Source organism: Heterocephalus glaber, unplaced genomic scaffold, assembly GCF_053883595.1.
Source record: "Heterocephalus glaber isolate CG9 unplaced genomic scaffold, H.glaber_assembly_v1.0 deba00001555, whole genome shotgun sequence".
Classification (NCBI taxonomy): Eukaryota; Metazoa; Chordata; class Mammalia; order Rodentia; family Bathyergidae; genus Heterocephalus; species Heterocephalus glaber.
This window is the reverse complement of record NW_028258346.1, coordinates 3,605,762-3,621,763: the sequence shown is the minus strand read 5'-3', so window position 1 is coordinate 3,621,763 and position 16,002 is coordinate 3,605,762. Positions and strand designations below refer to the sequence as shown.

Sequence of the window (16,002 nt, the reverse complement as noted above, 5' to 3'; positions counted from 1 at the left end):
GTGGGCGACCCGGGTGAGGGGTCTCAGGCTGGGCCAGGAGTGAGTGGAAGGCGCTGAGCGGGAGCTGAGTGATCTGGGTCTGGGGTCCACCCCCGGCTTGGCTTTTTCTCTGAGGGAGAACTGCAGAGGGTTTGGTGCTGAGGTTTTAAACCAGCAGGATTTACAACAGGCCCACTCTGAGCTGAGCAGAACTGCAGTGAGAGGGCGAGAGGACAGGAGCTGCTGGGGTGGAGAGAAGCGGGGACAACTGGGTGCACTGCAACCCAACAATCTCAGGGCTCCTCCAGCCGCCAGCCAGGTCCGCCAGCCACCAGCGGGGATGCCGATCCCGGTCAGCAAGGCCCGCTGTGTTCACGCCACGGTGTGACTTCACACCATGACTCAAGATGGCAGCTTGTCCGGGCTGGAGCCCAAGGCCTGGCACCGAACCTGCTGCCCGAGAGCCCACCACCTAGCCCCTCTGCCCGGCTCTCCACCTGGCCCCTCTGCTCAGCTCAAATGTAAATCTGTGGTCTTTCCCAGGCTGCTGAAGTGGCCAAACTCATTTGGTGGAGCTCAGCCAGTGCCCCTCTTGCTCTGATGAAGCTGCCACCTGTATCTTGATGAGCAAGCGTGAAAGGCCAAGAAATGCTGGGCCACCCAAGGGGCTGCTCGGCACGGCTGGAGACCCAACTTGGACGGTCTACCAACCCGCACACTCTCACCCCACCTTTCTTTTGGTACCGGGGATCGAACTTGGGACCTTGCGCTTGCAAGGCACGTGGCGGAAACACTGAGTGAAATCCCCGGCCCTAACCCCACCTTTCTTTATAGCCAACTCCACAGGGTGGAAAAAAAGATGCTGCGAACAGAGCCAAGGTGGGGAGCTCCTGGGTGAATGGACGGGACTTCGGGAGGGTCATGAAGGAAACTGCACCCTGAAAGGTCTGTGTGCGAGTGGGGTGCACAGGCCAACCCCGAGCCACAGAGGAATGGCGTTGTTTGCGAGCAAGGCCTGCCCTTGGGGTCTGAGGACGCCACCGCAATGCTGTGGCCACAGGGGCCGCCCGCCTGACTCTCAGTGTCCCGCAAAGTTTGCACAGAGGGTGGGTGAGTCAGCCTCCGGCCAGCAGGAACCAGCTTCCAAGAGTGGAAACAGGATGTGCGTGCATGAAACCCACCCACCACCAGGGCACAGGGAGCCAGGCAGTGCCCTGCAGCTCAGGAGTGTGGCTCTGCTTCTCAGAGGGCAAGCGAAGCCACCTTCTGGAGGCAGCAAGAGCTGTGCTTCTGGCTTCCAGAGAACCCTAGGGCCAGGAGCGAGGCAGAAGAGGGGCCTGTGCTGCCCAGCTGTTTATGCGTCTATGAGGGGCTGGACAGGATGTCACTTGAGGGAAAGGAATCAGCTACTGCTGCAGTCTATGGGACACTGTCAAAGGCCTTGAGATGTCAGTGGGATGTTGTGGAGCCAGGGAGGAGACAGAGCAGAGGAAAGACAGGATGGAAGTGATGAGGAAGGTGCTGCCTAGGGAGCCTGGCTCGCAGGCTGCAGTGATGGGAGCACGCAGGGCTGCCTAGGAGCCTGGCGGATGCGGAAAGAAAGGCTGGGCAGCCGCACAGAGCAGCAGGCAGAGGCAGTGGGCGAGGGCACCAGTAGGTGGGACCGAGTCGGGGGAGGGCATGGGCAGCTCTGCCGGCTGGGGACCCTGTTCTCCCCAAAGGCCATGACTTCTCCCTCTGTGTCAGCCACCTGCCAGGATCAGGTGACAAAACATCGCCTCTCTTTTAATGGGGCTAATGCCCTCTTTTTGAGGCACAATTACAATGGAAGTGGAGTGAGGGAAAAGGCAGACAACACAAACTCCGAGTCCAGGGCAGTGCATCACGAGTTCACAGCACTGGGCCTGCACTCCCAGAGCTGAGGGAATACAATGTGGCTTCCTGATGAGAGGGCCCAACCTGTCCACACTACTGCTTTCTCTCTGGCAGGGTTTCCATTTCCCAGCTGGTTAAAAAGGTTAAACATAGAAAAGGCTGGGCTAGTGCCACAGGCCTGTAATCCCTGCACTCTGAGAGGCTGAGGCAGGAGGACTGCAAGTTCTAGCCCAGCCTGGGCAACTTAGTATAAAAGGTTGAATAGCTCAGACCCACATTTCAACTATGGGGGATGACATGGCAAGTCTATATTTAGTTAAATAAGTAATTCATACAAATGTCTGTGGGGTGTAATATATTTAGAAAAGTGCCCATCAGGAGGAGAAAAATGTGGAGTGGTGGGAATGAATCCTCAGCTGAGTGGCCCTGCCTGGCCTCTGTCCACTCCCACCTCTCAAAAGACAAACTGTCACTGTAAGTGGGGACCCTCTACTGTTCTCCTATGGCCACACTTGCCTAGAGCCTAGGAACGCTGCTAACAGAGTAAAAGCAGCCGCCACTTATTAAAGAAAAATCAGACCTGTTTTGATGGAGAGGAAGTAAAATGAGGACAGCAGGGAGGGATGGGGTATCAAGGGCACAGAGGTGGAGAAGAGGCAAAGGGAAGAGCCTGGAGTCTCTGCCTGCTGTGTCATCTTCCGGGCGTGGTTGACAGGTTCGGCTGCACACAGGGAGGCCCCGGCCAGAGATCATGCATGCAGTCCCGTCCCTGTGATTTATGAAGAGGGATTTGTTCTCCATCAGCATGGCCTGGTGGTTCGCCCAAGATCCATTAATCCTGGAGTCACTGTTCTAAGAGGTCTTGATTCTACCTTTTGTGTTTCCTTTTCACCATTTTCAAAGTCATCCCAACAAGGCATGACTTTCTTCCACAGAGCCATCTACCACACTTTAGCCTGTTCACCTTTGCTGTTCCTCCCACATGCGGACAGCGGGCTGCCCAGTTAGAAAGAAGCTCTACCCCACCACTACCCCTTCTCTGACCCATGTCTCCCTGTCCTCTCCACAGGTCAATCAGTAATGCTCTGTCTTTGCCAGGGACTTTAAATATGAAGGGAAAAATGCACGTGGAAGGATCATGTAACCAGAAGAGAACTCAGATGCCGGAGATCACTTCTGCCTTACAGAAGACACAAAGAGAAAGGGCCTCCAACTTGCCATCCTTCTAGGACACCTCACCCGTGAACTGGGGGCCTCCTCTGCCCAGAACATCAGAAATCCCAAAGATGTGTGAATTCTCCTTCTTGCCACACATCAGCAAACAATGAAAGCCTAATCCACCTTATGAGCCTTGAAGCTGCAGATGCTGGGGTAGGAAATCAGCTTATACCAGATTTTAGGAGGATCAAATGACAATGGCCTTTTGTCTCCTGGGAGTGGGAAGGTCTTGCCTAAATCTAACTTGAGTATCAATACTTTTTTATTTGTTAAAATTACAGGTAATGTGACTGACAGTTAAGTCTGATTGTGTCAACTTGATTGGTTTGGGAGCCACCCAGGGGAATGGTGAAGCACACTCTGCATATGATGCTGGCCCCTTCCTCTCTGGTGCTGTTCCCTGCTCCACTTCCTGACCACCATGAAGTAGGCAGTTTTGCTCCACTATAGCCTTCCTGCATGGATGTTCCTGCCTTGGAACCAGATGACCGTGGACTGAATCCTCTGAAACTGTGAGCCAGATTAACCATCTCTTCCTTTTAAGTTGTGGGTGTCAGGTATTGTGTCCTGGGGGGAAAAAATCTCATACAGTAACCCCTCAGAATTTGGAAAGAGAGCTCACACACGCACACACATACACACACAGAGAAAAATGTTTTGCAAGAATGAAACTTTTGGCCATTATCTCTGAAAAGCTGACTTCTTTGGGTGATCTTTAGTTTCTTCTATATTTCTTTTCTGAAGTTTTATCCATGTGTGTGGATCACGTTTTTGTTTGTTTTTTGAGACAGCCTCACTATGTTTAGTTTAGGCTGCACCTGAACTCACTATGTGCCCCAAACTGGCTTTAACTCACAGAGATCTTTCTGCCTCAGCCTCCTGAGTGCTAGGATTACATGTCTGGGTTTGCATCACTTTTTTAATGGGAAAAAGGGTATTCTGGTTAAACCCAGTGAAAGCAGTCATTTCTTTTCTATTATACGTTTTTCTGAAACTGTCTTTATACCATCACACTCAATTTAGAACTTAGATTAGGTCTTGATTCTACACTAGCTCAGGGACCAAACTTCCCGTACAGATTTGCTGATCACCTCTGGAACTTCCTTTACTGAGGTGGTAAATTGTTGATAATTAAGTAGGAAAAATGATTTACCTGAAATATTAAAGGGAGGGGCCAGACATTTAACAGGGCTGTTAAACTAGATAGTGTACAATCCCACATCAGTTAAATAATATTAAGCTAAGATGGAGCATTTATATCTTTAATAAAACAATAAACTGTAACCATTCAGTTGTGTTAATTCTTTGAACAATGAAATTTTACTTTGGCACATAGCTGTTTCAAGGGGCCCTTCTGATGCCACAGTGGCAGGAAGTATGGGTAAAGCCCATAACATGATCATGTCCCAAACTCAAGGTACGTTCACAGAAATGCAACTGAGCCATTCTCTAATTTATTGCATAAGACCAGAGTTCTATCCTGGGAACTGTAAGTTGGATTCATCTGCAAGCTGATAAAGTGAGTCTTACACAATATATCTGGGAAAGTTCACAGCTCGAATGTTTGTAAGCTGGGGACTAACTGTATATAAATAAAAGTGAGAGCAAAACCTGTTCACCTGCCTTCATAGGGAATTACACTGAAAGGCACCTGACACAGGATCAAGAAACACCCGAAACCTCTGCCAGCATAAGATACTCACCCAAACACCCAGCACTGTGTCCCTACGCGTTTGCACTGTGTGTCGGTGAGGTAAGCATAGTACTGCCTGAAAAAACGAAATTGGCAAAGTTGGAATTCACAGAGCTTCTGAAAGATCAATAGATCAACACATGAAGAAGTCACTTAGAGGAAAAAAAATGTCCCGCCTTGCTCCACACACTCCAGCTGCCTGGCCTAGTTCTACTCAAAACCGCAAGCTAGGGCCTCGTCAGACATTCCTGCGAGAGACTCCGAATTCGGGTGAGGCTGGAGGGAGGAGAGCATTGCTTGAAGCACCACACTGTTGGCAAAGGCAGTCTTGGTTCAGCGGAGACCTCTGCAGCCAAGGCCAAAGCCTGTCTGAGGAGGTGATTCCAGAGGGTCAGCCCTGCAGTGCACTCGTTGCCTCCTTCAATACTCTTAGGACAAAGGTTTCTGATCACAACTGGGAAGAAATAGGAACATTTCTGGCCCTTGGAAACTGGACTGGAACCCCAGCTGTACCTCACTATCGCTGAATGCCAGGGCCTCTGAAAGCTGAAACGCTCATAGCAATAGAAATATGAGCCACAGACGCCCTTTAAATTTGCCAGTTGCCACATTCAAGAAGAACATAAAATTCATTGTAGAAAGATATGTTCTTTCAACCAATATTTAAGCTGGCATTAAAATGTTACAATGGAGCGTTGTGCATTGCTTGTACTAAGTGTGAAATGTGGCAGTACTTGGCTCCTATAGCACTTTTCAGTGCGGACTGGCCATGTTTGTAGTGCTCAGCAACCACATGTACTAAGTGGCTGCTGAATAGGACTGTGTGGCTCAGGGTCTCAAAAGCAGCCCTGAAACACAACCCACCCTTCCAGAGGTAGCATCTGAATCAGCTCCTCATCGTTTTGGGGTCACAGACTCCCTGAAGGAACTGATGAAAGCTACAATAAAGGCACATAAAACGTGCCTATAAAAGTTTGCATTGAGTGAAGAGGTAGGGTAGGGAAGGTATGAAAAAGGAATTAAGATGCATTATGTCCACGTTACCTTTGTCCCACAAGAAAGGTAAACACTATGTACCGCACACATGTGCAATAAACTAAAATAATAATAAAAAGGATGAGAGGAAAAAACAAAAAATAATTTTGCGTTAAACTTCAGACACCTAAAGCACATCTACGAAACACTGCCTCTTTACTCCAAAGACTCCAGTGAATTCTAGTTGTGAAGAACGTAGGTTTTCCTCTCACTCAACATCTATTACCCAATCTGCTTTTGGCAGTTCAGCTGCATTCTTCTACTTGCAACATTCCCCTTACACTGGATTTTATATTATCAACTTAAAACAATGTTCACTCAATGTCTCCTCAAAGCAGAGTCATGTGAGTCTAACGAAAAGGAAAGAAAAGGGCAATGCGGTGCGCATGATTTGTCTGGAAGCCTACAAAGCTGCCTCTCCTATGAGATCTTGGCTTCTACTAAGCAGACAGCAGCTCTAAAATCCTCCATAGCACTTTGCAGTTCAACCCACTGTCAGCCCATCCACTTGGATGAGAACCACATCAAGCAGTGATAAGAGCACAGAAAGTGGTTTGTCTGTTTTGGTTTTTGGTACCGGGGATTGAACTTGGACCTTACGCTTGCGAGGCAGGCGGTGGAACCACTGAGCTAAATCCCCGGCCCTGTCTGTTTTTAAAGAAGTATATAGAAATTGTGGTTTGGCAAAAATTTTGAGGTGCTCTCAAAAGTACAAAAAATTGAATTTTTAAGTCTTCAGTTTTTGTACTGCAATGTTAACAATACTAGAACTTTATAGCAAATCAGTTGTGATGTGCTATTTTATAAGAAGAGATTTCTTTCTCTTATTGGCTTTGTTGATTGTTCCTAATTTTATATAAGAACTGCTCCTAATCTTCCTGAAAACAATTGTGAAGTCTCTAATTAAATTGTTTTAAGTGGGGGATGCAAGGCTCCAAATCCTCAAGGAGCAACAGCATTTATGATATTAAGGACATCAGCAGGTCACTAGCCGACAAAGTTTCAAAGGGACGGTGTTACTGTCCTGTTTGGTTCATAATAAAAAGGAGAAATGGACATTGTGGCTTTAATTCCACAGGACTCAGGCATGTCTTATTGGTCTGTTCAATCCCAGATGTGGGGAATACAGATTTTAGGGAGGTTAAGGAGACACTGGCTGGGAAGTGAACCCTTCTACTTGGATAGCTTGTGCACATATTAAAAATGATGGCCCAAGTAACCCTACTGTTTCTGAAAAGCCAACTCTTTTAAATGTTTGGTATATTTATAGCTCTAGAAGACCTTCAGTGTGGCTACTGATCAAGGCCACTACTCTATGTAAGTTATAAAACCCAAATGCCACCTCTAAATAGGAAAAATGAAATGTGAAAATGTTTGGCTTTGAACTTTACTGAGTCACTCAGTGTCCGTGAGGGACAGTCTGTGAATGACACCTCCCCTCCAGGCCCTACATAAATATACAACACCCACACGTACCACAGTTGTCCTGGAGGACTACAAGAAGGACAAAAGTTTAATCTGATCCAAAAAAGCTAATAAAGTCTCATTCTGAAAATAACACCATTTATGACTTCAATTCTACTATAAGCACTTCTGTACTTTCCAATAATCTCATTTTAAGAAACTTCAGGGTCACTGCTACTAATTTTTTTTAGTAGGCCATAAAAAGAGAAAAAAGAAAAGCAGTGAAAGATTGTGAAAGGATCTGAAATAATGAACAGCATTATTGGAGTGGCATTGATTATTCAATATTTTCTTTTTTTAAGGCCTTAGGAAATGTACTGAGGTCTGAGAGCAAAACATTTACTTTATACTCTAGACATTTAATTCTTTGTAAAGACATTTTCATGGAAAATCGAGGTAATGTGACTTCCCTCATGCTAGGCAGGAGATAGAGGTTAGTTAGCATCTTCAAATGACAGCCAGCTTTGCACAGAATTACCTCACTGTGGGAGCCGTGATGCACCCAATGAAAAGAATTCTACACCAACTTAATGGATGACTGGCTTGGAACACAAAGATATGCTTCAAGAAGAAGGTGTTCAATTCAGTCAACTGAAAAGAAAGAGAAGAGATTAGTCTCCTGCTACATCACAGGCCAGTATTCCACACACAGATGTTCTACAGCTAGAAATTACCAGTTATGTCCTGAGCATTTTCAGAAAATACACAGGGTCTCCTGGGGCTGCTACTCAAACCAGTAACAGCCAGAACCACAGAAGTGCTGACCAAGCAAGGGTCTGGGAGAGGAGTTGGGGGTGGGAGGAACACAAAGGGCCTCAAAACATCAGCTATTTGTCATGGTTCCTGCTTCACATGATTATCATGTGACTCCTGTGTGAGCGGCTAGGACAGCCAGGAGAGAAAAGCTTGGAGCAGGAAGCGTGAAGCAGGTGCTGTGGAACACTTGTGCAGCCAGAGGCAGCTCTTCAAGTCGTGTATGAGGGGTTGATGGAAGGTTCACCCAGAGGCAGCAGCACTCTTCCCTGAGGGTGGCACTACAAGGAGTGCCTGGCAACAGCACAAAAGACTACAGCCAGGACATGGGTGCTTTCCGCTCACAGCCCAGTTCCACATCTCTACCAAGAGGCAGGGATGACACAATGGTCACTGTGCTTGGAGAACACATCACACGGTGTATTTCAATTAGACAGAGCATATATCGTTTTCCCATAGTGCTGACTGCAGGGACAGGGCTCATGGCCACAGGAAAAGTGTGCCCCATGGAGTGTGACCAGGGCTTCCAGAAGAACCATGCTATCTCTCCTCCACAAATGAATCATCCTTCCTTCTGAAAGAAAACTTAATCCTTGCACATTTGCCCTGATAAGACAAAGCTCGATCCTAATGTATTTACAGCTCCAGTTTTATAAATGGAGTTGTCCTTTGCTCTCATTGGGGACTCGTTCCAGGACACCCAGATACCAAAGTCCACCAAAGCTCAAGTCCTTTGTATAAAATTGGACAGTATGTTCATCTTCCCATATATGTAAAATCATCATCTCTAGATTACTAATAATGAATATGCTGTAAATAATTGTTATATTGTGTTGTTTATAGAGAGTAACAAGAAAAAGTCTGTACAAGTTCAATACAGACGCAGTATTTTCTTTCAAGTATGTTCAGTCTGCATTTGGGTGAATCCAGATACAGAAAGCACAGGTGTGCAGGGGTAATCATTCTGACTTCTGCAGACCATGTGATTATTACCTTTTCACTACACTTCTCTATACATGAACTCACTTACTTAGACAGGCATTAATATTTTCCATGTATGGACAAGGAAGATCATCAAATAGTTATCTGCTGTTTTTTCCTTTTGTTCAGAATATTTTGTATTTATGTATCTAAAATAAAATTTCTCATGATTCTTCAGGCAAAAGCTAGTTGTCCCTGGTGAGTCTCCAAGTTATGAAGCCACCTGGGGACAGAAGGCTCAGTAAAAAGGCTGTCTTTAGAAAGAGAGGTGTCTCAGAACCCACTGCCAGGACCCTGGCTACCCGCACAGCTTCAGTTAGGTAATGGTCCACCGGGTACCACAGCTTCTCTGCCCTCAGACAACACTCTGCGGGAACCACCCACTGAAGGATCCACTCCTGTGGGCAGCGCAGAGCGCAGATCTAGCTCTCAGAGCACTACCCAGTTGTGACAGCTGAGCTGGTACAATTCTGACCACCAAACACTGAATTAGGAACATAAGCAAAGCCTACTCATTGGTTCTTTAGTCTTGAGAATGAATAATCGATCACAAAAGCAATCCAGTGCCTAATTCACTGAGTGATGGATGCTACACACGACCTTTCTCAGGGAATCTAATCTGTCTCTAATTTGTAACTGAAAGATCCCTTTTTAAAAAATGTCTTCACGAGGAAACGAGATCTTAGGTGTAGCAAGAGCACCTGGCATAATTATTCTATACATTAGCTGCAGAATATTGTATCTTCTAGACTGCTGTGCCACACAAGCTAACACTAATCCTAAATTCCTAGAAGGCTTCTGTTTTTGTTTTTTCTCAGTTATGGGTATCTGCAAATACCTGCCAGATAATCATGAAAAGGTATATCCCGGCCACTCTCTGAAAAGAAGATTTGGGGTCAAACCATCTGACGTAGGTCCAGCTAGCAGGGGTGAACTGCAGAACGGCCCGTTTGATCTTCCCAGTGGTGGTATGAATGTCCCTGTAAGAAGACAACGGCTCCAGTGAAGATCCAAAAGGATAAGAAAAGAGGAGACAAATGAACAAAAACATGAAAAAACCCAAACAAACCCCCCAAACCCTCCATTGATTCTGCAGCAAATGCTCAGATTTCTTTCTACTTGATTAGTGGTGGACTAAGGGGATGAGGCAGGTGGCAGAGGAACACTGGATGGGAAATGGCACGGTAAGGGCCCTGTGCAGTGCTGCCGTCTTGGTCAGCGTGCCGCTGAGCTAGAGGACTTAACTTGGGAGCTGGTAACAAAAAACTAGACAAGTACTAAAGACAGCAAACAGCCTGCAGTCAGCCCAGGAAGAACGCGGATGTCAGCAGGGACACTTTCCCCACTATGTCTGTCCCCCGAGGGGGCTGTTATAACTTAGATCTAAAACATCCCCCAGTGTCTCACATTTGGAGGTAGGGCCTGGTTGGAAGAAGGAAGATGCTGGGGGTATGGCCTGGAAAGTTGTATTCTTGCTCCCTCCTCCTCCTTTCTTCATTTCTTGGTCACCAATTGGTGAACAGCTTTCCCTTGCCATGCCATTCTGCCACGCGGTTTCTACCCTGGAGCCAGCTACCCGTGGACTGAACCCACTGAGACTGAATCAAAATAAATGCCTTTTTCATCTCAGGGATGGGAAATGACTACTACAGATTTTGGGACCAGAAAAGTGGAGGCGTTGCTATGCCTATACCTGACCATGTGGTTCGAAAGCCTTTGGAACTGGTTTTCAGGAGGAGTTTGGACAAGCTTGGAGATAATGGCTAGAAAAGCCTTAGAGTACTTAAGCAAAAATGGATGAGAGATTCTGGTTGGAGCAGAAGACCAGAGTGCTACTAAGAAGGTGGACCTTAAACGCTAGGCTCAAGGAGATTTCAGTTACAAACAAAGACTCTAGTGGAAAGTGGACTAGAGGTCTGTAATCTCAGCACTCTGGGAGGCTGAGGCAGGAGGATCACAAGTTTGAACCCATGCAACTTAGCAAGATCCTACCTCAAAAGAAAAAAGGTGGAGGGGGGATGGAGGGTGCCAGGAATATAGTTCAACGTGAAGGTCCTGAATTCACTCCCCAGTACCACCAAAAAGAAAAAGATGGTGGTGGGTGAGGTGTTATGACTCTCTAAATAAACAAACTGAAAAAGAGAAAATCATAAATGATTTTCAGGGTGAATGCTTAAAATTAGGTTTATAATCACTTTTGAGTTTCAACTGCTAATGTGGAATTTATTCATCATCATTAAAGATGATACTCAAGGCTATGTGTGGTGGCACATGCCTCTGATACCAGCACTCAGGAGGCTGAGGCAGGAGGATTGTCATGAGCTCAAGGCCAGCCTGAGTACATAGCGAGATCCTGTCTCAAACAAAAAACCAAAGGACTGTACTCAAGATGATTCCTAGTAAAGCACTTAAGCGTACATTAGGTGATACCATTACAAATGTTGGAGGGGAGGACTTACTTGAAGCTTGCCCAGTGGTAGGTCCTCATCTCTAAAAACCGGCAGACGACCATGCCCAGCCAGATGCCACCACCATTGCAGAGCAGAATGTCTAAGATGACTTGGTCCCACCAGCACTCGGCGAAATTGGGCAGAAGATGCATGAAGAAAAGCTGAGGAGTATAGACAATGACAAAACTGGGATACCATGCAGAAAGATACTCTTTCTTTTGTATTTTATAGCATGCTGTTCCAGAAAAAGTTGTTTCATTTCTTTCCTAATGCATAGAAAAATAGTACCACAGCCTGTAATCTGATTCTTGTGTTTATATTGCAGAACATTTGCAAACTTTATCCAAATAGCACTGCTTTTTAAACACCGGGCTTTGTAGACAAGACAGCACCTCTTTTAAAACACATTACCAAGCAAATACCTTGGCCAATGATGACACAAGGATCCAGGAGGGAGAAAGGAGAAAAGTTTTCATGGCTGACAACAAAGTATTACCATCAATCCTGTCAGTTTAAGAATTTAAGTTCAGAAATATTCCAAAGATACGCAGGTAAAATCAGTGGTAAGCTGGGAAAGCCAAGGGTTAGCTCCGGGCGATGCGGCGGAGGAAAATGACAGTGGCACAGAGCGTCTCTCCCTCCGAGTCACAGTGGAGAGCAAAGGAAAACAAGACCATAGACCCCAAGGGGAAGCAGTGGTGCAGCCACACAAACAAACCACAAAGGAAGGGAGCCTGAGGCAAGCGTTACCGTGGTGACATAAATGGTACTGTGAGGACAAAGCAGATCCGTTCTGGGGACGACTGGAGTAGTGGTCTAGAAGGAAGACATGTTGGAGTGGGACACTAAGGACAGGAGAGGCTGATTTCAAGAGGCCGTTCATGACGAGAATGTTTCAGATGGGCCCACAGTAAGACCAAGGGTGGAAGGGAAACTGTTTTGTCCAAAACACAGGGTGTGGCCACAGTGTCCAGAGCAGCCAAGCTCTGCTGTGTGAAGGCCCAAATGGCTTCGGGAAGTAGACTGTGGATGGGGCCAAATTTTCTTCTTGAGGAATGATTAGTAACAATATAAGCCTGCACAAGAATGAGTTAGTTCTCCAAATTTCATTTTGCTAATAGTTTTTAAGAGTACACTCTCTTCCACTCAGAGAAACTTGATCACTGAGATATAGAGCTCTACGGCAAATCCGTTTTTCAGCCATATCTTTGGATACCCTTGGAATGGCTGGATACCTAATTCTACTTGTCTCAGACTGGAAACCACTGCACGGGGAAGCCAACTGTTTCTAAGTGGATCTCCTTATGACCACTTATTTGTCTCACTTGGGATTTTAACTTCCTTCTTGAGTTTGCTTTTATCTGTTTCACTTTAAGACTTGGTATTGGAATAGAGAATACTTCATTAAATAAATGAGAAGAGTTTTATTTTTTTAAACAAGGGTATAGAATATTCTCATGGGGCAGTGTAAACAGTTTTGAACCTGAGGTTGGCGAACAGACTGTAACCTGACAACTCTATTCTTCAGACACAGGAGATGTGCACACCGTGTAGCCCGGGTGGCCCCCAGCCCCGTCTTACCTCAGTTAACTCCCAAGTAATACTGATCGTCCAGCAGAGACCGTAACTCCGGATCAACAAGGCCTTCATGGCCCAGCCCCAGAAGTGCCCAAATGCAAATATGTCAAAGTGGCTGATGATCCTCTCCCAGGTGATGACATGGCAGTTCACGGCATACTCCTATTTCACAGAAAAGGGGACTTATTGATGGAACTCTAGAAACCAACCTGTTTCCAGGATTCAGACAGTGAACGAACATATATGACTTCAACAGATGAAATATGTCATGTTCAATTAAAAAGTTTTAAAAACAAGATTTTTGGAGTAAATGGATAAGTATTTTGCTCTGAATTGCAAACACAGGGTTAAAATGAAAAGCAGACTAATTTTACAAAGGTTTGACACATCTTAAAGAAGTGGCATTGCACAGACCAAGTCACTTGACCAGACAGCAGTAACAGAAACTTCAAGAATCTCAATAGGTTTGGAAATTCTAGAAATCATGCATTAAATAGGAAATGATAAATTTTTTTTAAGTTTAAAAAACTGAGTACCAGTGATAGTAAAAATACCACATATGAAAACTGCAGTGCTTTAGTTAAGTGGAAGTTTAAGGAAAACATAAAGCCTTAAATGCTTGTCCTAGAAAAGGGCTGAATCAGTCAACTTCAGAAATGAAAAGAAAAAGTAGAATAATCTCCCATCTCAAAATACATCAGATGCTACATTATTTAAATGCAAAAAATTCTAAAGCATTGAAGAATTTGGACTCTATTTTTAGTATCTTTTTGTTTTGAATACATTATTTAAGCAAAGCAGTTGTGGTTGTATGACAATATAACATTTCTCAGCAATCTCTACATTTCATATCCTTTTTCTCCCCGAACTAATCTGACAGGAAGTAGTAAGAGTTGGAAAATACCTATTATCAACTAAACAGAAAAACTCCTGTAAAATATATTATAAGGTATAAGTGGGAAATGTGGAGAGAGGAAAAAATTCACTAGGGATCAGTAAAGATTGGGCCCTGTGAGGAGAAGTCTGCCCCCAGCTGACAGGGAAACACGCTGAGGCTGAAGGGGTGATGGATGTGTTAGGCTGAGAAGAGGGACAAGATCCCACCAAAGCCAAATTTCATCTCTCTACCCTTCCTTTACTCTGGAACAGGCTGCTTAGGGCTAGAAAAGGAGCAGGTCTGTTTTCAGAAGAGGAATCACAAGTGGAGGCCTTTGTACGTCTATGCTTCAATTATAGTAGGGCATTTAAAAAATCATAAAGAGCAAAGTGCATACATTAGCATTAGAATTATTAGTGAGAGCCCTCTGAGGTCCTCCTGGTCCTGGGAAGGCCCTGGGGCACAGCAGTCTACAGTGGTCCCCTGGTCTCCTGGGAGACTGGTTCCAGGATACCCTGATGATGCTAAGATCCTAGGATGCTCCAGTCCCTTATACAAAAGTGTGGAATTCACACATAACATATAGTCTCCTATTGACTTTAAATCATCTCTAGACTATTGATAATACCTGATGTCTTGCAACTGCTATGTAAATAACTTTAGGGAGTAATTGTTTAGGGAATAACTGACAAGAAAAAAGTCTGCTTATGTTCAGTACAGGCCAAATTTTCTTTTCCCCAAATATTTTCAATCTGTGGTTGGCTGAATCCAGGGAATCCAAACCCATGGAGACAGAGGGCTGGCTGTTCTGCAAGCAGCTGGGAAGCCCCATGCAGGCATGGGCGTGGAACCAAGAGGAATGGACTTTGACCGAGGATGAAGCCAGGCCAGCACAAACAGACTGGGAAGTGGCCAGGGGCAGGTGTGTGCACGGCAGAGCAGTAAGTACAGACAGACCACTTTGGTCCTGCTTGCCCAACATGGAACCAAATATCAAGTCCTGTCCATTTTACCTCTCCAACCTTTTCTTTTCTCCCCCTGGCTGCCACTACTGTTTTGCTGAGACCTTTGCAATAGTTTTCTAAAACTGCGACATGTTTCTAGGGGTACAAAAAAGTATCAGATGATGCTACGCTAAGTACCTGGGTATTTACCTCCAGCTAAAAACTATAAAGATGTTAAACTGGTCTCCCTGGATCTGCCTTTGCTTCCTGCAATTTCTTCATTATAAACAGAACCGTCTTGAAAACCATCAGTCAGATCATCACGTGTGCATGTGTTAGCGTGTGTATACACATGTACGAGGGTCTGCGTGTGCTGGGGAAGGGGTGTGGTTAGGACCTCAACTACTGCACACTGCAGGCTTCCAGCCCTAGTTCTCTCACTCCTCTGTGGAGGAACTGGTGACCTTGGAGAAAGGGCTTCAATCTCTTTTGAGTCTTCTGCCTGGAAATTATTTGCCTACAGACAGACAGCACAGGTTCTCATCTGCTCCCTCACATGGATGGGTCTGCCTTGCGACAGAAGCTTGGCCATCTGACGGGCCAGGGGACGTCAAGTATGCCTAAACCTGGAGCGGGGTCTACTAGGAAGTCCAGGGAGCGAGGTCTAAAGCCATCTCAGCGTTTATTGGGAGAAATAAGCTGATATCCTTAGTTCTTCCTGTTACTAAACTGAACTGCAGATAAGGGTACTGACTCCCTAAAACATCATCGCAGATCATGTAACTCCCTTGGTTATAAACCTTCTATGGCCTTCGATTACATTTAGAATAACATCCACTCTGAGCATAACTGGCTTGGCCCTGGCAGCCTCCCCAGCCTCAGCCTTGCTCTCTTCCTGGCCTAGCATCTGCCAAACAAAGGCCTTGAACTCTCCCTGCTTTGCCTGGCTCTAGCTCCACCCACCCTTTAGCTGCCAGCCTGCACACCAGCTCTTCTGGAAGCCTCCACCAAGGTCACAGGGTAGATTCCAATCCTAAACGTCAATAGTACCCACTCCTTTTCCTTTATAGCACTGCAACCTCATGAGATAACTGCTTCCTTGATTCTCTGACACGCCCTTTTCATACTGTATTATTTTGAGAAAGAGGATACATA

The 16,002-nt window shown here is 45.6% G+C and overlaps 1 protein-coding gene across 1 annotated transcript in view; it reads right to left on the bottom strand.

Moving 5' to 3' along the window:
* Positions 1 to 16,002, bottom strand: part of Ptdss1 (phosphatidylserine synthase 1) — a 62,303-nt gene that overhangs the window by 12,310 nt on the left and 33,991 nt on the right. The window contains exons 5-9 of the mRNA XM_004850143.4: positions 13,030 to 13,188; positions 11,458 to 11,609; positions 9,837 to 9,978; positions 7,743 to 7,855; positions 4,776 to 4,841 (exon numbers count right to left, since the gene is read on the bottom strand). Coding sequence (XP_004850200.1) covers positions 4,776 to 4,841; positions 7,743 to 7,855; positions 9,837 to 9,978; positions 11,458 to 11,609; positions 13,030 to 13,188 — 632 coding nt within the window. The remainder of the gene's footprint in view (positions 1 to 4,775; positions 4,842 to 7,742; positions 7,856 to 9,836; positions 9,979 to 11,457; positions 11,610 to 13,029; positions 13,189 to 16,002) is intronic.